Source organism: Megalobrama amblycephala, linkage group LG6, assembly GCF_018812025.1.
Source record: "Megalobrama amblycephala isolate DHTTF-2021 linkage group LG6, ASM1881202v1, whole genome shotgun sequence".
NCBI classification, from domain to species: Eukaryota; Metazoa; Chordata; class Actinopteri; order Cypriniformes; family Xenocyprididae; genus Megalobrama; species Megalobrama amblycephala.
Window position 1 is genome coordinate 12,031,414 of NC_063049.1, and position 21,431 is coordinate 12,052,844.

Sequence of the window (21,431 nt, forward strand, 5' to 3'; positions counted from 1 at the left end):
AACACTATTCATTTTCCTGAACATAATTCATTCTTGTTGATCCAACCAGTGCTGTTGATTGGTGCCCAGTTGCATGATATTTATGTGTTTTTGAGGAAAAGGAAAGACATGTTTAATGTCTAGTTATGACAGGAGCTTGTGCTTAAGTTGTGTTAGTTTTGTGAGCAAGTATGTTGGCTATTTGTTTTAACTAAAGTAGATCTTCAGTTAAAACAAATAGCAAAGGTAATAAAATTGAGTGCAAATGACAATTAAAGGGTTAGTTCACACAAAAATAAAATTTCTGTCATTAGTTACTCGCCCTTATGTCATCCCAAACCCGTAAGACCTTCATCTTCAGAACACAAATTAAGATATTTTTGATGAAATCCAAATGTTTCTGAACCACACATAGGCAGCAACTTCATTGCACCTTTTGAGGTCCAGAAAGGTAGTTAAAAACATAGTCAAAATAGTCATAGTGACTACAGTGGTTCAACCTTAATGTTATGAAGTGATGAGAATACTTTTTGTGCACAAAAACAAAACAAAAATTAAAGCTGCAAGCAGCAATGAAAGGGCCCTCACACCCGGGGCCACGCCTGCCACCCAGTGGCCTTAGGAAAACAGTGAATATATTGGGTGACATGCATGTAAGCGAGTAAATACAGGAGAAATATGAATAAGTCATTTCGACGTGCCACTCTTCCTGGTGGCGCTTTGACTAATACTGAATATTGCCATGCAGATGCCTTTAGGAATCAAACATATGATCAAACATGTGAAGTTTGGGGCAGATCAGACATTGTTTGCCTGAGTTACAACAATTTCCTTTTTCGTGGCAAAACATCGAATTTTGTCAGGCCGCCACGGACACGCCCTTCAGCGAAAACTCAAGATCTTCGCAATTTAACGTCGCAAAGGCCTTTACATTAGACTGACCAAATATGATGTTGATCTGATTAAGGCTCTAGGAGGAGTTTGTTAAAGTACAACGTCTGGAAATGGCAAAAACAGCAAAAATTTTGCAGTGAAAACACAAAATATCTCACTTAGTTTTCAGATTTTCACCCGGGTTTTCAGATTTTGCACCCGGGATTTTTTTGTAGATATTGCGCTGTTATATGTGTCTAACGAATTTCATACTTGTACGTGAAACTTGGCTTAAAAGGTGCTTAATTGAAATTTTGTAGGTGGCGCTATCAAGCCATTGACACCATCGGTGCTCGGGCCCTAATAACGATTTTAAGTTTAATTTTAAGTGACAGAAATTTCATATTTGGGTGAACTAACCCTTTAAGTAAAAAAAAAAAAAAAAAAAAAAAAAAAAAGATTTGTGTTGCTTTAGCTCATTTTAATTAAGTAAACTGAGCAAACAGCTAAATCCAGCCAGCCTTTAAATCAATGTTGAAATATCATACTTTGCCCAGAGTGATGCAGTATAGATATTTTCCCAGCCAATTTAGCATTTTCTCAGTCTGCCTTTGAATGGATCAATATCAGTACAGAAGACAGTGGGAAGAATTCTTCATAGCATTCTAACTGACATATACTGGTGTGGAATTAAAAAAATTTCATATTTTTGAAAGTTTGAATATAATGAAAATATTTTACACATCATTTGTCACTAGAAGTGTCCACATGCACCGCTGTTAACATTTACTCAGCCTATTGCGTTATGTAATGGGAAAATTTCAAGGAATATTTTGATTTCAATTATATACAGATATATCCAATTAGTATTCAGATTCTCCTGGCCTTTTCCTTTTCTTCAGAGATAATGAACTTTCCTGTGGCCAGTCTTCTAAGTCTTAAATATGGTGAGATGTCAGATAAGAAAAGCAGCAGCCCCGGCTCACGGAAGCGTCAGTGTTATTAATGAGTTCCGGGTGAGAGCAGGTCAGTGTAACTGCTGCTCTTCCCTTCCTTAATGAGCAGAAGAGGTTCTGTTTGTCTTGAGTCTCTGCTAATGGAAGACTCTAAACAAAAGAAATTCACATGTCTCGCTGGAGCGGTTTAAGATCAGAGTGGATTCTGACGACAACAAGGTATTTCTGAGACCTAGAGAGAAAACTTTAGCTTGATGCAGAAATGTTAACCTTAAGTATCTATACTGTTAAGCACATTTCTTACCTATGAAACTTATTTAAGCTCCAAATGAAATGTATGACATAAATATGTGTAATGTATCACAAACAAAATAACTTGAATTATTCTGTTTATACATTAACTCAGACTCTCCCGCCATCTAGCTTGAAAATTAAATGAATCGCAAGGATTCACCTCCCTGGGTCACATGACAGTAAATGATAAAATTACTTTGTTGAAGTGACCATCGCATGTACCCTCAGCTAACAAACTTGTGGAAAGGCCCTTTGTGAAGGGATTCAGGTGTTCACTAACTTTTGAAATGCCCCTACATTTCCCACAACATCTGATGTACTTGTTACATTGTAAGAAGAATGCCATCTACGCTAATATTAGTCTGTCTCATTCTTATCCTCAAGGCTGTTGTAGTAAGCAGAATCCAGGTGTATCCAGATCAAATGGTGGACCTGCACCTAGACACGACCACAATCCAGTTCTGAAGGTCAGCAGAGACCATGCCCACGAGAACCAGACAAGTCTTCTGCACAGACCCCAAAGGCCAGCTGCGTCTCCATACCAACGTGATGAATCCAATCTTCAAGCAGAAGAAACTGGATGAAATATTTTGAATGATACCAATCCACAATCTGACTTCTGATTTGTGATGCAGCCTGGAATTAAACCACAGCCGATTTATGGCTGTTCTGAAGCGGGTCTGTACCTGCTCAGAATTCAGTGTAAAGACGCAATGCTGTGTTAAAGAAGACCTAAAATACACCGGGTCTGACCCACCTCAGCCCCTAGTATCAAAGGCGAGTCTGATACTGTTCTGGTTCAGTGTAAATGAACGCGAAATATAGCTGCTCTAAACTACGTCATTGTCATGACAACCAAAAGCATTCCAGTCAGCTCAGGCGGCGCGAGATTCAAGAAGCAGGAGACGAAACATATAACTTAGGGCAAATAATAAAAATAATGTCTTCCAACAAGGGGCATTGAAGTAAAAGAGTCCTGTACTCACATCGTGAAGCAAAACCACCAAAATAACAGCAGAGAATCGTCGTGGGTCATCAATTGGCTTTCGCCGTTTGTAATCTTCCCATGAAGAGACTGTCAGATCAACGCGCTGCTACATTTTTCTCAGATAAGGTAAATGCTTAACACAATCGGCGTCACTGTGATTGTGTACTGTTATATTATATTCCAAAAATCATCTCCTTGAGGACGATATTTCACCCACACACGACGGTCTATCTGGCGATCTGCTGCTGCCTGATACGCGCAAACGCTAGCATCATTTGTTGTTTCTGTCTCTTTGAAAAAAAAAAAAAAAAAAAAGTTTGACCTCTTTTAATCCTGTTGTGAACTACCCGGTGTAATAATGTATAATTTTTTGTTGCATCGTTCAATTTTTATTATGACAAACATCAAAGCGTGAGATATAGCACGCAGTTTACTACTTTAAATTTTCGTATTTTTTTTATTTCGAGTTATATTTCATTGTTTATTATTTAATTATTTTTAAATTAATTTTGTTAAAACTGTTAGTTTTGAAATACTTATGTTCAAAGCATTGTTTCCCGCGATTTTAATTCCTGTGTAAATGCATTTATGCCGCTTCAGAGGAGCATTAAACAGTCTGTGTAAATGCACATTTTTGTGATTTTATGCCGCTTCAGAGTTGGTTTCTGTGCCGCTTTTTCTGTGTAAAGATGCCTTAATAAGTTGCTTCATTTGGCCAGAGGAGAACCTGCTCATATAAGGAGCAGATTCTGCTCCTTATATGCATTTTTTTTCTTTTTTTCTTCCAAGGAGTTTGGGTTCCTTGCCACTGGCTTGATTAGTTGGGGACATTTAATATTAGCTGGGGACACTTAATATACAACTATATTATTGATCTGACACTATTTGATGAGAAATTAACTGAGATGGACGATGACATCACTATTTTCTGCAGAGCTGCTTTATAGCCAAATTGAACTAATTTAATAATTGATGATCTTTACAACAGAACTGAATTAACACTGAACTGACTTCAGCTGAACAATGACACTTCTTTTTTTTTCTTTTTAGAGCTGCTTTACAGTTGAATTGAACTATGTTTGCATCATTGAATCATTATTTTCCTGTTGATCACTGTAAAACTGCTTTGAAACAATCTGCATTGTATAAAGTACCATAAAAATAAAGGTGACAACAAATTCAATATATGATTGCAAAAAAAAAGTATATATATATATATTACAATCCGAATTCCATAAATGTTGGGACTTTTTTGAAATTTGAATAAAATGAAAACTAAAAGACTTTCAGATCATATTAGCACATATTTACACTAGAAAATAGATAACATAACAAATGTTTAAATTGTGAAATTTTTACAATTTTATGCACAGAATGAGCTCATTTCAAATTTGATGCCTGCTACAGGTCTCAAAACAGGGGCATGTTTACCATGGTGTAGCATCTCCTCTTCTTTTCAAAACAGTTGGAAGATGTCTGGGCATTGAGGTTATGAGTTTCTGGAGGTTTGGTGTTGGAATCTGGTCCCATTCTTGCCTGATATAGGTTTCCAGCTGCTGAAGAGTTTGTGGTCATCTTTCATTTAATGATGCACCTAATGTTCTCTATAGGTGAAAGATCAGCACCCGGACTCTTCTACGACAAAGCCATGCTGTTGTAATAGCTGCACTATGTTTTTTTGCATTGTCCTAATTGACATTACTAAATGAGCCTAGGTATACTTCCAGAAACCACTGTCGGACACAATCCGCCGTGCCATCTGTAGATGCCAACTAAAGCTCTATCATGCAAAAAGGAAGCCGTATGTGAACATGGTCCAGAAGCGCCGTCATGTCCTTTGGGGCAAAAGGTTCATTTAAAATGGACTGTTTCAAAGTGGAAAAGTGTTCTATGGTCAGACGAGTCCAAATTTGACATTCTTGTTGGAAATCACGGATGCCGTGTCCTAAAGAGGAGGGAGACCTTCCAGCGTGTTATCAGTGTTCAGTTCAAAAGCCAGCATCTCTGATGGTATGGGGGTGCATAAGTGCATACAGTATGGGTAGCTTGCATGTTTTGGAAGGCACTATGAATGCTGAAAGGTATACTGTATTTCCTAATAACAAAAGTTATATAACAAAGGAAGTTAAGGAGTGCCTAAATAGGAAGAAGTTGGCTTTTATCAATCAAGATAAAATTGAATTCAAATTGGTCCAAAAGGAATTAAATTCTCTGTTGAAGGGGGCAAGGAAAAGACACAGAGACATTATAGAACACAGTTTTAACTCAAGGGATTCCAGAAAATTATGGGATGCTATGAAAGTAGTAACCAATATGGAAAAATCTACAGGTCCAGATGGAATTTCTGCCTTCTTGCTAAAAACTTGTGCCTATGAACTTACTTCAGCATTTTATCCTTTTTCCTTGTGGAAAAAATCTATAATCATGCCAGTTCCCAAGAAAAATTGTCCACTCAAGAACTGTGATTTTAGACCTGTGGCTTTGACTTCAAACATTATGAAATGTTTTGAAAAAATTGTAGTAAATGTTTGAAAGGTTGAGGTTAAATCAGCCCTTGACCCATTTCAATTCGCTTATAAGGCCGGATGGGGCACCGAGGATGCTATTAATTGTATCACTCACTTGGTGAGTAGACATTTAGAAGATACTCAAGCATATGCACGTTTACTTTTTATAGATATTAAGTTTGGCATTTAATACACTCCAACCTAACAAATTGATTAATAAGCTGACAGAGTTGAACGTGAACCCTTTTTGTATTAAGAGGTTTTACTCTTTTTTTAACAAACCATACACAACAGGTCAGGATTAACAACTCTTATTCGGAGGTCAAAAACACTAATATAGGGGCCCCGCAAGGTTGTGTTAGTACACCCATCATGTTTACGTTATATACTATTGAGTGTGTGTCATGTCAGGATAACAACTTTTTAATCAAATTCTCAGATGATACAGCAATATTCAGTTTATTGTACAGGAACACCACACCTCTGCAGTATTTTGATGAGGTTTCAAGGTTTGTAGGATGGTGTGATGATAATTCCTTGATTTTAAATGGAAAAAACACTGTTGAGATGATCTTCGACCCCAGATATGTGGGGGACAATAGTCCTGTAATAATACATGGAAATATTATTGAACAGGTTTCATCATATAAATACTTGGGCATTTTTATATTGACAGTTCATTATGTTGGTCCTCCCACATTGACAGTCTGTGTTCTACATTGCAGCAAAGGCTATATATTTTGCGAAGGTTAAAAATATTTGGGGTAAATCAGAAGATTTTATTTTTGTTTTATCAGTCTGTTTGTGAGAGTTTGATAAGATATGGAATAACAGCATGTTATGGAAATCAGATGACGTTTTTTTCAGGGAAGGCCTTGTGTATTTCAGCAGGACAATGCAAAACGACATACTGCAGCTATTACAACAGCATGGCTTTGTCGTAGAAGAGTCCGGGTGCTGAATTGGCCTGCCTGCAGTACAGATCTTTCACCTATAGAAAACATTTGGCGCATCATTAAATGAAAGATGACCACTAACTCTTCAGCCGCTGGAAACCTATATCAGGCAAGAATGGGAGCAAATTCCAACACCAAACCTCCAGAAACTCATAACCTCAATGCCCAGACGTCTTCAAACTGTTTTGAAAAGAGGAGGAGATGCTACACCATGGTAAACATGCCCCCGTCCCAACTATTTTGAGATCTATAGCAGGCATAAAATTTGAAATGAGCTCATTTTGTGCATATAATTTCACAGTTTAAACATTTGCTATGTTATCTATTTTCTATTGTGAATAAAATATTGGCTCATGTGATTTGAAAGTCTTTAAGTTTGCATTTTATTCAAATAAAAAAAAAAAAAAAAGTCCCAACATTTCCAGAATTTGGGTTGTATAACGTGATATAATTAAACAATATCACAAGAGCAAGAGAGACATACAGTATGAGCATGCAAAATGTGATATTGATTGTATGAATTGATTGATATTGAATGTTCATAAATCTAAACATTATTTATGTAGTTGTAAATGTAATGTAATGAACGTGAGGAGTGTTTCTTTTCTGGCCTCGGTATCGCCCTGTTTTGGTCTTGGTCTCAACCCCTCAAAGTCTTGGTTTTGACTCAGTTTAGGTGGTTTTGACTACAACACTACCATAAAGTATCCTCCTTAGAAGTTAGCTGACTAAGGCTAAGAATATGTCTATTTTTCTTATTATTATTTTTTATTTTTATTTATTTATTTTATAATGACAAGCAGCATGACAAAGAATGACAAGAAACTCAGGTTTCTACTTTCTGGCAATGCATCATACACAGCATAACATACTGTAAACACACACACACACACACACACACACATTCACTCAAGCGAAACAAACACATCACATTTCCTGGTAAGACTTTCCACATTATCTCGATCTTTGTAATGCTCAAAAACAGTCAGTTACAAATGTAATTTGACTGCTGTTATCTCTAAGATTCACTCTTAAGTGGCGCATAAGGACAGTCTGAACTGGAGCGGTCCCCTATGAGCTCGACAGCATATGGCGTGGAGCATCTTGCTATTTATGGCCAGCCTCCCGCAAGAGCTGTGACAGGGGACTCTTCCAGCACAGCTCCAGCAGAACAATTATTTTAATTGTGCAGATTATCTGCCATCAGCGAGGAGCAATTAATGCATTTTAAACTTTCGCAGTTAACACAGCAGCCAAAAAATCTTCCAAAGATAAGGGGGTGCTGTGAGTGAAGAATCATTTTGCAGTACAGACCATCTTTGTAAATGATACAGATTCTGTTAGAAATATTTTATTAACCATTTGTCATAAAAGAAAAAGAGCATGAAATAAAGACAGACTGATGTAGGTGTAAAAAAAAAAAAAAAAAAAGCACACAGAGCAAGAGAATGAGCTTGTGCAAAATGTGCACCACGATGTTAGGGTTTTCCAGTAGCTGTCAGGGTGTTGTTATGTGGCTGCTAAGGTGTTCTTGAAGGTGCGTTTACACTGCAGGCAAAACTCTGCTCAATGCTGTTGACAATGCTAAAACACCTCAGTGCACAGCCAATACAATGGTCACATATACATGCAATAAAGATGCAAACATTGTTTCCGAATGGCAAACTAAAGATACAGAGTCAATTTTGTAAACACAGTCTATTCGCAATGAAAATGTTCAAACCGCAGTATTTCAATGTGTACAAACAATGATTTATGCATTTAAACCAGCAGAAACTCCAGCACAATCTACATATTTTGAAATGCCCAAGACAGACGTCACTACCTTAACCACACAGCTACTGTATTAGCTGGAATCTGCCTTTTTCTGCTCCTTATATGCATAAAGTTGAGCATTTCTCAATTTTTAGAGCTCTTGGCCACTCTCAACGCTTTATCCTGTCCACTGTCAGTCCCACAAGTCACCTTGTGAATGTGAAACTCAGCTTCATTAAATGAAAATGCCCACTCTGCTTACTGCACTGCAGCTCATTCTGCTGCAGTGTAAATACACTGTTATGGTGCGGTCACTTTAGCAAAAATTTACTTGCAAAACATGTTCAGTATCCACTGTCAATAGCATAGGGATGTTTGAACCATAGCTCACACAGACATCACTTTCAAATTAAGCAGCACATTGAATTCACGTGACCAACTTGAACATGAGCTAAATCTACATAGGGAACTTTTTTGCCCACACGCAAAACCCCTGATTGCACAGATTCCTACTGGAATGACTGAAATTTCACCAAGCAACATTAAATGTAACTGTACCTCTAGTGGTTGGAGCCCATCTCAAGTATATTTGATATTCTCATCTCTACATATGCTTGGATTCAACCTTCGATGCATGTCTAATGGAATTTTTCACCCATTGCATCATCCACCAGGAAAAGCAACTAAATATTCTACTTGTCAAGCTGTATGATTTGGGGAATAATTTATGTCAGTAGCACAAACACCACTAATTAGGTCTCTGCCATTCTGGGGCAGAAAACTCTGATTGGCTACCCCAATTCTATCTATTTCTGACTTCGATTTGCCGCCCCATTTCTATCTATTTCCGATCTTTGACAAATCCTGTGAGAGCAATGACCCCCTATCCCTCCTCTCTAAAACTGATACTCTACTCTCCAGAGACCAGGAAAAGAGATTTGTGTAACCCATTTCATAAAAATAGTCGGGTTAAGGCCTGGTGGGGGATCTTGGATTCATCTTATTAATATAATCAGCAAGGAGAGGGGACACAAAATGACTGAGTTCAATTCTCTCACAGCACTTCCATGCAGGGTCACTCAGCCAATCACTCCAGACAATCATTCTCTCGTTTCCCACCGTGTGCCTTAATCACTCTCATCAGAGTTATTGCATGAGGTTGTTTGCCTCCATTGTGAGCTCAGAAAAGGTCTATTAGAGTCTTCTTTAGTGCTTCTCAGAGACTGGTGGGGTAGTGTAGGATTAGCTATTTCACAGATATTGGAATCCGTTGTTCTGTTGTGAAGGTATTGATTACCAATAACAGCCTTCTGGGTCACAGTTTCTCATCTTCACTGAGGAAATGCTGTACAAAACCTATTTTCAATCTTCTCTGGCTGTTTTGTTGATACTCTATCTAATGTTCTGTAATGTTGCAGTGGTAACTGAGACGATTATCTGCTGGTAAGTAAAAGACAATGCGTACATAGCAAATTAGAAACATTTCAGACTAGGATTCCAAAATTCAGTAGAGGTGTAACTGTTTTTTTTTTACAATGCACAGTATCCACTATAGTGCACAGGGGCAATTCACTAAAAATGAATTTGTGCCCACTGTCATTTGTTTCCCATGTTTCAGTTCTAAATGTGTAAGGTTGTGGAGAAAACAGCAGATTACCATAATCTGGCATACTTTACTGAGACTGTACAGCATCACTAGACAACTAACCTGATCTTACTAGAATCTGTTATTTTAGTATCACTGATAAACTATTAATATACTGAAGTAGTTTTTATTTTTTATATTTTCTGATTTCATTTAATTTTAGTAAAATATTTAGTAATTTTACTGTGCAATTTTATCATTTTTATTAGTTTTTTTATGTCTATACAGTTCTTATTATTTTTTTATTTAAGTTTTAGTTTTTGTTATTTTAGTACAAGTTAAACTAAAATAAAATGATAAATGATGCCTTGGAAACTAGCTGAAATAAACGAAATAAGATAAAAATAAGATAATAAAATAAGATTTTTATATTTTATTTTATTTCAGTTCAATTTTGTCTTATTTTAAGTAACATTTTTTAATGGTTTTAGTTTTAATTTAACGATAATAAACCTGATAAAAAACAAAAACAAAGTAACAATCTTTACTAAACCTCTCTAGCATATTAATATGCAACATTTTTCACAAATCAGTTTCTGATGGATAAAATCAAATCCCCAAGAAATCAGATATCAAAATACCTTCTTATAAAAACATAGCATGAGGAAATGGATCTGCAGTCTTAATGAGATTCATATGGGCTGCACTCGGACTAACCGCCTCACCATGGTCCCTATCCGTGGTCCCAGTTATGTTTATCAAAGTGCCCAGAGAACCACTGAGTACTTACTGTGAACTAATACACACAGTGTGACAGTAGTAAGTCAATCTCTGTATAATCTCACAGAACTATAATCTTTTGTATAATCTCACAGAAATACTGGGGTTCATTTTAAGAATGAGTCTCATGTCCATATGGGAACAAGGGAATGTTTTTGCCATACTGAGGATTTAGAGAATGTGTCCAGCTTCACTGTAGCTCAGGATCAACCCTTCCCATGAGACTCACACTTGTAACACCCACTAATTAAAAACGCTTTTGTTCTCTGGAGCAACCGATCCAAGCGCCCCCACCCCAATTAAGAGCAGCAAAATTTCTGATATCAGTGGGAGAGAGATGAGACACTGACCTGCCTGTTTTTATTTTATTTTTTTACATATTTATAATAATCTCACATTTACAAAACCACAATACCTAAGGGAGATGCACAAAAAAAACACACACACACACACACACAAATCACAAAATGTCCAGGCGCTGTATTTATAATCATATCTCCCTTTGCTTTTCACTGTCTTTCTCTCTGGAGAAATAATCGTCTGCAGTTATTTTGCAGTGTTATTTAAAGAAACACAAAACAAGTCTAAACATGAAGCAGAGGGTCTTATTAACCAGCCTGTTGTAGAGAGGAGGTCTGTCAGTTCATCTGCTGATCTCTCCTCCTTAATATGGTTTAAATGTCATGTCAGGTCACATCTGACACCAGTAAGATCATTTATCCATTGAGATGACATTATGAACAAATTAAAACTGCATTCTCTTGGGGTCCCTTTTAATAGCTCCAAAAACATACCTAATGTAGTCATATCATGGCTTTTACTCATTTTAGTCTTTAACTTGAAAAATAATTAATTACTGCTTTGTTCTCATGAGTGTCATTAAGCAGATTCATTCGTTTAGATTCCTTTCATCCATTTAGCAGATGCATTTATCAAAAATTTGTAAAAACAAACAATTTATTATAAAGTAGACAACCATATAAAAAAATACACTATAACGAATTTCAAATTTATGATCATGTGGATTCCAATTAAAATGACTGGATTTCACAAAAAATTCACAGAGCAACGGCATCTTAACAGTAGTGAAAATGCAGCAAAAGAAAAGAATGAAAAGAAGTAAACTAGTAAAAAAGTATATCGTAAAAAAGGTGTCTTCAGCGATGCTCATCCTGTGATAAACAACTGTGTATATAAAGATAAATAGGGAGCCCAGCAATGAACCTTGAGGTACCCTGTGGGTTAGCTAATATAACTCAGAGCATTTACAGAAAACCTTAAAGGATCTTGAGGTTGGACTCAAACCAGTGGAGACACCGAGGTCAAAGAGAGTGAACAGGAAGATGTGGTGTGTCGAAAGTAGCATACAGATCTAGAAGGATTAGGACTGATGATTTGGAATTAGCTCTGATCGCAAATTTTCAGTGATGGACGGCAGAGCAGTCTGAAAAATGAATTATTATCCCAAACCCTTAAAGTTGGCACAGAATGGTAAGAAAAATATTAAGGCCAATTCACCATGGAGAAAGGATGTTATGGCTGTGTTCCCATGGTTAAAAGGAGGGTCTATGTTATCTAGCACAGGAGTCATGTTGAGCAGCATCAGAGGAGAGAAATGTTGTAGTGCTCTTCTATACATCTTTCACGTTTCTTTCAGGGAGCTGTGTGTGTGTTTATCATAATGAATAGAATGGGGGATTGGATGTCTGCAGTGAGATAGTGTGTGTGTGTACCTGGAAAAATGTCCCCACAAGGATAGTAATACAAGTCATTTTTGACCTTGTGGTGACTTTTTTTTTTTTTTTTTTTTTTTGGTCCTCATAAGAAAAACAGCTTATAAATTATACAAAATGTTTTTTTGAAAACATAAAAATGCAGAAAGTTTTCTGTAATGGGTAGGTTTAGGGGATAGACTATATAGTTTGTACAGTATAAAAACCATTATGTCTATGGAATGTCCCCATAAAACATGGAAACCAGCGTGTGTGTGTGTGTGTGTGTGTGTGTGTGTGTGTGTGTGTGTGTGTGTGTGTGTGTGTGTGTGTGTGTGTGTGTGTGTGTGTGTGGGTGGGTGTGTGTGTGCTTCAGCAATACCTGTTAACGTGAAATCATGTGGAAATAAATGAAGATTGACTGTGGTCAGTTATTCTCAACAGGTTTACATAGTGTTGTACTTTACATGTGTGTTAATGTCACTGGAAGGCTTCCATGGTCCCCATGTTCTAAAGTAGTGGTTACCATGGTGAATACACAATACTAAAGACCTGAATACTATGAACATTGATCCTGATGAATAGTGCAACTGTCGAATTCCAGGAAGTAAAAACTCCATTCACTTTCTCCATAAGGAAAGTAATTTTGAACAGTAACTTATAAACCTTTAAAGACTGATTTGAGTTGAAGTTGAGACCATTCTGAACTCCCTTCACGAGGAAACTTTACACCCTAAAGTGGAACGTGTTCATTTTATGGTGCAGGGAATGTCAGTTGGACCAGTTAACTGCCAGTGGCTTTAGTGCTGGAGTTCCTCCAAAGCCGTTTCTCTGATGGTCTTTCCCCATCCACGTTAAAGGTCTATGTGGCGGCCATAGTGGCCTTCCACACGCCTTTAATCGAGGGCCCCTTGGGGAAGCACCAATTTATTATTCATTACCTTTGTGGTGCTCGGAATATGAGGCCTGTCGTCCAGGCCAGAGTTCCCGTGTGGACCTGGCAGTGGTTCTGGAAGGGTTATCCATGGCACTCAATGTGTATTGAAGCACTATACAAATAAATTTGACTTTTACCTGACGCTTGATCTTACATCAAGACGGGATTTGTTAGCAATTTAAAGGTGCTAAAGAGGATGTTTTGTTTTTTACGTTTTTGCAATATTACTTGAAACTGTCTTTACTAACTGATAAAAGACTATTTATTAGGTGCACTGAAAGGAATAATATTAATATACATCATCTGTGCACGAGGTAGGGCCTTAAAAACATCAGCCAATCGTTTACACGATCATCGCGTAAACTATTGGCCCTCTGGCTTGTCAATCACTGCCGTGACGTTCCTTGTGAGAGACGTGCGCGGATTGGCCCTCTGGCTTGTCAATCACTGCCATGACGTTCCTTGTGAGAGACGAGCGTGGCTGCGCGCTCCAGTAACTTTCCACACTCCACAGGCGCCGCATGCAATGTTTTTGTCAGGAGACAGGAGTAACAACTGCAGATTATGAGTTACCTGCAGTGAGTCTGACATAATGAATCCACTAACACAATACAGCGAATGCCGGTGGTAAACACTCATGTTCCAATACGAGTGTTTACGAGTTCTGGGAGGCGTTCCTTCGAAGGAGGGGGGTTGTTCTTACGCATGCGCTCATTTCAAAAACTCAGTAACAGTCTTTGGTTTCTCAGTCGACGAAAAGATCCTCTTTAGCACCTTTAAGTGACGAGGACATTAATGGATGTTCAGTCTGTTTCATTATATTTTGTAGAAACTTTTAAAGTCTGGATAACTGGAAGACGAAGGCAGAAAATACAGGGTTCCACAGTGTAAACTGAATCTATTTAGGAATCCCTTTGTGCTCCTGTCTATTTATCTGTCTAAACGCCGGGTGCTCAAGTTCTTATGTCCTTAGCTGTGCCTGACAAGCTTCACACCAGGGCAGACGGTGTGGCACAATGGGTATTTCATTCCCCAAAGTGTCGTTCAGACGCAGCGCGAGTTCCCTCGAAATGGAATATCTCGGGTTACATCTGTAACCAATGTTCCCTGAGAAGGGAACAAGACACTACGTCCCTTTGCCACACCTCCTGAGTGCCTGAGAATGACTTGCTTCGACCCATCAAAAGCTGACACTGTTGTGTGCCGGCTTACCTTTGTAGCTTCTGGTACGCCGGCACATGTGACGTCATCATGTAACATCAATCAAGATTGGATTAGTTCAATACGTACGTCAGACACTGTCACGCTGGAGGCATTCCCCAAAGTGTCGTGCCGACGCAGCGTCTCGTTCCTTTCTCAGGGAACAAGGGTTACAGGCGTAACCCGAGACGTTGTCCTTACAAAGCAAGTTTAGACAGATTACACTGTGGAACCCTGTATTTTCTGCCTTCGTCTGCCAGTTATCCAGACTTTAAAAGTTTCTACAAAATATAATGAAACAGACTGAACATCCATTAATGTCCTTGTCACTTAAATTTTGCTAACAAATTCCGTCTTTACATAAGACCAAGTGTCAGGTCAAAGTCAAATTTATTTGAATAGTGCTTCAATACATATTGTTTCTTTATAGAAAATCATAATGTCATGTCTATCCAAGTTTTAGGGCTGGTTGGCATGACGATATATAACAATGATATAAGTAATCATACAGATTTGTATCTAAATTTTTCGCAGTTTCTCCTAATAAAGCCACACATGTTGCAGGGTGTTTTGCCTCTCTGGCTGGCTGAGGGGGCGTGTACCAGGGCGAAAGTGACGTCAATGCACAGACCGTTTGGTGTATGACATCAAAATATTGCGAGAGCAATTAGAGAGCTCCAGCTCCGGCTCCGTACGATTGCAATTCTCAAATTTCTTGTCCCTTTTTTTATATACTAAGTAGCATTCGTTAATATACAGGCATACTTACACATGGTAAAAAAGTAACAAAGACACTTTCAAAATGAAGTGTTCCAGTCACAAACAAAGACACACTGATAAACTATGATTTGAATTTTAAAAATATAGATTTTTTAGGTAAAACCAATTCCCTGTAGGCTAAATGCAAGAACTGACCCTAATGCAGTTGTTTGGTTTAGCTGAATTAGAATTATACAAATTATATTTCAGTTTTGGTGACATATGCATTTCTCTTCATTTCTGAATGCACTTAACTTACAAAACCACAATGGATTTCACTGCCGGTCACTGCATGCTCATGCGGCAAAAAAAAATATATATTTTTTTTCTTCTTTTTCTCTGCAGTGAAAAAAACACAATGGATAACTTAGTCCAGATATTTCCAAAAACAGTTTGACAATCTGCATTATAAAAAAAAAAAAGAAACCCACAGACATAGTAGTTTTACTATGCTAATCTTATGAATAAGAAAGTGATACATTTAACAACATTTGTTTATTACAGTTAACAGTTCTATTACATTAATCTATTAAACATGAGGTCAGTTGAGACAAAAAAAGTTGTAACAAAAAAGAAAAAGAAAGAAAGTACAAACAGTTAACATTAAGACAAGTACAAAGTCACACATTTTTATGAAGATTAAAAAAATACAGAAATGTACAGAGTCAGACTGTACCATGCATGTGATAGTTCATATTAATAACTGAGATATAGTTTTATAACACCACTCTCAATTGTGTGCATGTTTAATAACTAAATACACAAACCCTTATACCCCCAATTCAAGAATCAATATTATTAAAGTTAAGTTTTTTTTTGTGTGTGTGAGTTAAACAGACATTAATAGAACACTAACAATACATGGTGGATGCATTAGATGTGTACATACAGTAGCAGTGGAATAAAGCTGTACAGTAATTTTCAAACATATTTTATATACACCAAGCAGTATCACAGCAGTATCAATTTTTCCACTGGAGTTTTTAGATTTCATCTTAAAAAAATATTTGCTTTAATATGTACATCAATGCTCAAAAAGGTCTAGTTCATAATTTGTACAGTTGTGTGTCCAGAAGCATCCATCAGTCACACACACCTGTGGTTATGGAGATGATGATGATGGCTTCAAATGATTTGTTTTAGTTTTGCCTATGAGATGCTGCTGCCTACAATGCTTTATACACAAATGATAGCACATTACCAAATGTAGACACACAATCACTACATTTTCTAGAAATGTTAGATAAAAATAAAAAATGGACACTTGGTAGGTAAATACCCTGAAAAAAAAAAAAAAGAAATGTCCAGGTCATATTTTACTCCAAATTCACGAGAAAAAAAAAAAAGTCCTAAAATGGACTACACTTTCTTACTGTCTCTGATTTGGGGTTAAATATGAAGCCACTTTTTTGCATGTGGACCTGATAAAATGTGATATGGTTCAATTTTATTATGAAAATGTACAATTTCCAAGATTTTATTATCAAACTAAAATCAGATGAACTAAATACAATACAGATAAATCATACACCCATAAATCACATAAACTGTACTATGCATTATGATGAAATGCAACCTCAAAATGAGCTGCTGTTAATAAAAAAAAAAAAAAAAAAAAAAAAAAACTTTAATTCATGAACAGTGCCAGGGAGATTACTTACAAATTGTAGTCCCTTACTGAATACAAATTAAATGATACAATTTGTATTTAGTAACATAATCTATTTACACATTTCACAATACATTACTTTTCGACTAATTTTGACCTAACTTTTTTATAACATTGGTTTGAATAGTATAATCTTACATTTTTAAACTTTACATTGTGTCTGGGTTTCCCAAACTAGGGTTTAGGAAGAAACTGCAGGGTGTTCATAAATTTATGAAAAGCTAATAATTAATTAAATTATAAAAAGTTAAAATATAAAAAAATAAATAATCTGAAAATACTACTACTACTAATAATAATAAAAAAACACAAATTAAAAAAAAGATTATATGTTTTATTTGTTTATGCTCTGTGGCTTCTCAATTTCCCATGTAATTATAGTAGCCTGATCCATAGCCGGTCTGTGTGTGCAATTCCACAAAACTTTTGAAAAAGGAAAATCTGAAAGATAAAAAAGAAGAATTGGGGAGAATCAATTAATCTAATTACAAGTATTTGTTTTTTTTGGAATCTGAATACGTAATCCAAATGACATATCCAAGTTACTACCCAGCACTGTTCATGAAACAAACAAACGAACAAACAAACAAAACAAAAAGCAAATGTGCTTTTCTGATCAAGTTTCCTTAAGGCAGGTCAAGTATATATTGCAGCCTCGCTGAAAGAGATCAAGATATTTTTGAGAAACAGCAGCAAGTAATATTGTCGCCATATAATCCACTGACAAACACACAATCCCTTCAGGTGCTGTAAAGAAAGTGGAGCTGAAGATTCTGCCCAGTGTTAAATGCATTTCAGCACAGTGGAGGCTGACACAATCACTCCATCTCTGAAGAAACATATGGGCTACTGTCAAAGATATGACGTGGAGGATATTAAGAGGCATCAGAACTCCCACACAGGATGAGCAGCATAGATAGCCAGTGACACATGCTCATATCAGAGACAGCATGCGTTAAAACCTTGCCAAGATGGTCATGGGCTGTGATCTGACCCCAGACCAGTGAATCTGAAAGCTAAAGAATGCAGTCCAGACATCAACAGAGACACAAGCCTGGTCACAAATGGGTCAGTAAATGGGCTGTGTGTGGTTCTTCCGATCAAGGCCTGGATGAACTTGATCATGAACCAGAAAATGACAGTTCACAGAGCTGTGAAGAAGGCCATAAACCTGACTCCAGGACTCGTGTTGTGTTGCGAGTGCCGAGATTCAGGTCTGATCTGGAGGTTGCTGGCTCTGTCAGACACTTAGAGTCATGTTCCTCAGGATCCACTGCTGTGACCGCCGGCCGCTACAGTCTCTGAGAGTGGGAACCATCTTATCCTCTTCAGAAGGCATGTCCAGACACTGGTTACTATTCACATGGAGCAGAGTCAGCCGCTGTGGGGGAACATAGATTTATAGAAAAATGAAAAAACAAACTGGTGTGGATGAATCTCAAAAAGCCTGTCAACAACATATCTGGCTCATATTTCACCATAAATTAATAATAAAAATAATAAACTTCATTAAATAAATAATAAGGTTTCAGCCTAACATTACATGAACAAACATTGAACTATACGACATGTATTAATGTTAATGTTAATTTTAACATTGAATTCATTTTTAAAATTCACATTGTGTCTGTTAACATTAGTTAATGCATATGAACTAACATGAGCAAAAACTAAACAATTGTATTTTTATTAACCTACATTAACAAAGGTTAATAAATGCTGTAAAAATATATTGATCATGAGACTTATATTGATAAACAATTTTTTTAGAGTATTATTGTAAAGTGTTACCAATAAAATAAAAATATTTTAGAACCAGCAGCATTTGACATTATTTTTATGAAATTTAAGCAGATTTTAACCCCAAATTTTGGATTGTTATTTGAAGCAACTATTCAACACAGTCCAATTAATCAACAGTAATATATTTTGTAATAAATGAAAAGTTAGCAAGTGAAAATATGACTTAGCAAAATATAATGTGTATCATCAGCGCTGAAATTCAGTTATTGTGCTTGAATGGCCAAATGCACACACTTATTGCTCAAAAAAGGTGGGAGAAAATCAGATGTCAGTAGTATATTGGATCCATGCAATTAGCCTAATATACCTGCTGCTGTCTGTGTCATTAATGTTAATCAACAACTTTTGAAACTCATTCACTGCTCTTGACCGAATAAGCGTATTTATTACATACTATCTCTGCATTTACATAGACCCCAATAATCCGTTTGTATTAGTAGCATAGTCGAGATAAAAAAGTCACATGTAACCATGTTAATTAGAATTAATTGGCCAAAAACCTTTTCTAATCCATTTTGATAGGACATGTAAACACTTCGTCTGATTGAAAACTGAAACTGGAAAGTTCTGCGCATGTGCAGTAACATAGAAATGGTATGTGAAACCATGCTGTATGAATGAGAAGGGAACAAAATTTTGCGTCAGATTCACACTATGGAAATGCCTCTGCGTGTCAGAAGCATGTGTGCCAACACGCCAATGAAATTGACTTTGAAGTTGTCAGGTGATGACCGGTAAGCAAGTCAGTGAGACTATAAACAGACACATGAACAGAGGTCATCAGATTGTAATTGTCTAGGAAGATGCCCAGGCATGCATGCAGTATGGCAAAGCGATGCAGCGACTTGTTTCCTTCTCAGGGAACCAGGGTTATATACGTAACCCCAAGACGTTCCCTTTCGATGGAACTTTACACTGCGTAAGTTTGACGCTATGGGACCGTCAATACCCATGCCGCCATACTGCAAAATGCCTGGTCAATAAAAACTGCAACTGCATCCGACAACAACTTCAATAGAAGAGGGCAGGTTGCTACCTTCCTCAGACTAAGCATAGATTGCAACACCTCTAACTTTACTATTATTACCATTCTCACCTTTGGATCACAATGCTGAAGGGGGCAACAGAAAAAGTGGAACTCAGTCAAGTTGTGTCCACTAACAACTTCCAATGGAAGAGCGCAGGTTACTGCAACGCTATATTAGCCCTACCCTGTCTTGCTCAGAAGGGAGCAAATATAAACATGGAATCCCATGAACAAGAGAGAGCAAAGCCCTTCAGCTCTCTCAACTTCCTGCTCAACCCTCAGTCCTCCTAATAGGAAAAGCCAAGATCTGAAAGCCGTTCAAGCCGCTCTCTACTTTATAAGTCATCTTTCCCTGGGTATCATATTAGAGGCTCATTATGCAGACCCCCAAGAGACCACTACAACTCTCATCCACTGGCCCCAGCCATGGACAAATAGTGGAAGATGCTGAGGTGGTTTTCACATTCAGCGTTAGCAGGGCAATCCACAGGATGCTCTAGGTTTACAACTACAATCACCACCCTACCTCTACACTGCTACTCCAAGATAGCTTAGAGAGGCAGAGGGCAGGATGCCCGAGGGCAAACAACCACAAACACCACTCAACATTGACACCGTCATTAGGGAAGTAAGCCAACATCAATTGCATAGGCTACTCCCTCCAAAAGAAGACTGGAGGGGCAACTGAGAAAGTGGGCCGCCAACACGGTCGCCCTGAACGGTTGCTATATATAGGGAGTTCTATCAAGGAGGCATGCTGATGCCACACAGTGACCCCTGGGGTAGGATGACAGATAGCTGGATTATATACTGTTCATTTACCTTGAAAACTTTGAGGAAGGTTATATAGATTGATGCATCTACATTTATACTCTCAACTCCTGTTTCAATGCCGAAGGGGGCAAAAAAGGAAGCGGGAACTTAGTCATCTAGGGAGGCCAAAATTACGAACACATTCACCAGCAACTTCCAATGGAAGAGGGCAGGTTAGTGCTACCATCCCAGGTCAAACAGAGTGCAACGCCTCAGACTCTACCGCCATCCTATTCACAGGAAAGCATACACACTTTCACCTTCAGCTCACAGTATTAAAGCAGCTACAACCACTTCTGACTTTATCATCATACCTGTTACATGAAAGCATGTAGTACATGCTCTCACCTTCAGCTAGAATGCTGAAAGAGGAGGCAACAGAGGAGATGAACAACTAGCAGAGTCAGCCAGGGAGGCTGCAGCTACAGCAGAGGGCATTCTACTGCACAGCTACCATCTCTAGGTCTCAGCTTTAGAGAAATATGATTATCTCTACTCTGTTGCCACTCCTACAGGTAGTGTACCACATGGAAGCATCTACATCTCCACCTCCAGCATAGTACTGGAGAACGCAGTTAAAAAGCAAGTGTGGGTTCCCCAGTCCACTTTGCTGCTGATTAATCTGCCTCTTCCTTCTTCACTCAAGAATTGTGCATCAAGCTGTATCCATGTCCACACTATCAACTCCAGCTAAAGTGCTGAAGGGGGCATGAGATGAGTGGAATCTATCATGCCAGACAAAGAACCAATTGACCACATTGTTGTACCAAAACACGAGGAAATATTATATCGGATTAAATAATGAGAGAGTGTGAGCTACACCCAGTCTCTGTCTAAC

The 21,431-nt window shown here is 37.6% G+C and overlaps 1 protein-coding gene across 1 annotated transcript in view; it reads right to left on the bottom strand.

Annotated features, from left to right (window-relative positions):
- Positions 1 to 15,759: 15,759 nt before the first annotated feature.
- LOC125269609 (polypeptide N-acetylgalactosaminyltransferase 13-like) overlaps positions 15,760 to 21,431 on the bottom strand; it is a 46,662-nt gene continuing 40,990 nt past the window's right edge. The window contains exon 11 of the mRNA XM_048192540.1: positions 15,760 to 18,331. Within this exon, the coding sequence (XP_048048497.1) occupies positions 18,191 to 18,331 (141 nt within the window). The 3' untranslated portion in view covers positions 15,760 to 18,190. The remainder of the gene's footprint in view (positions 18,332 to 21,431) is intronic.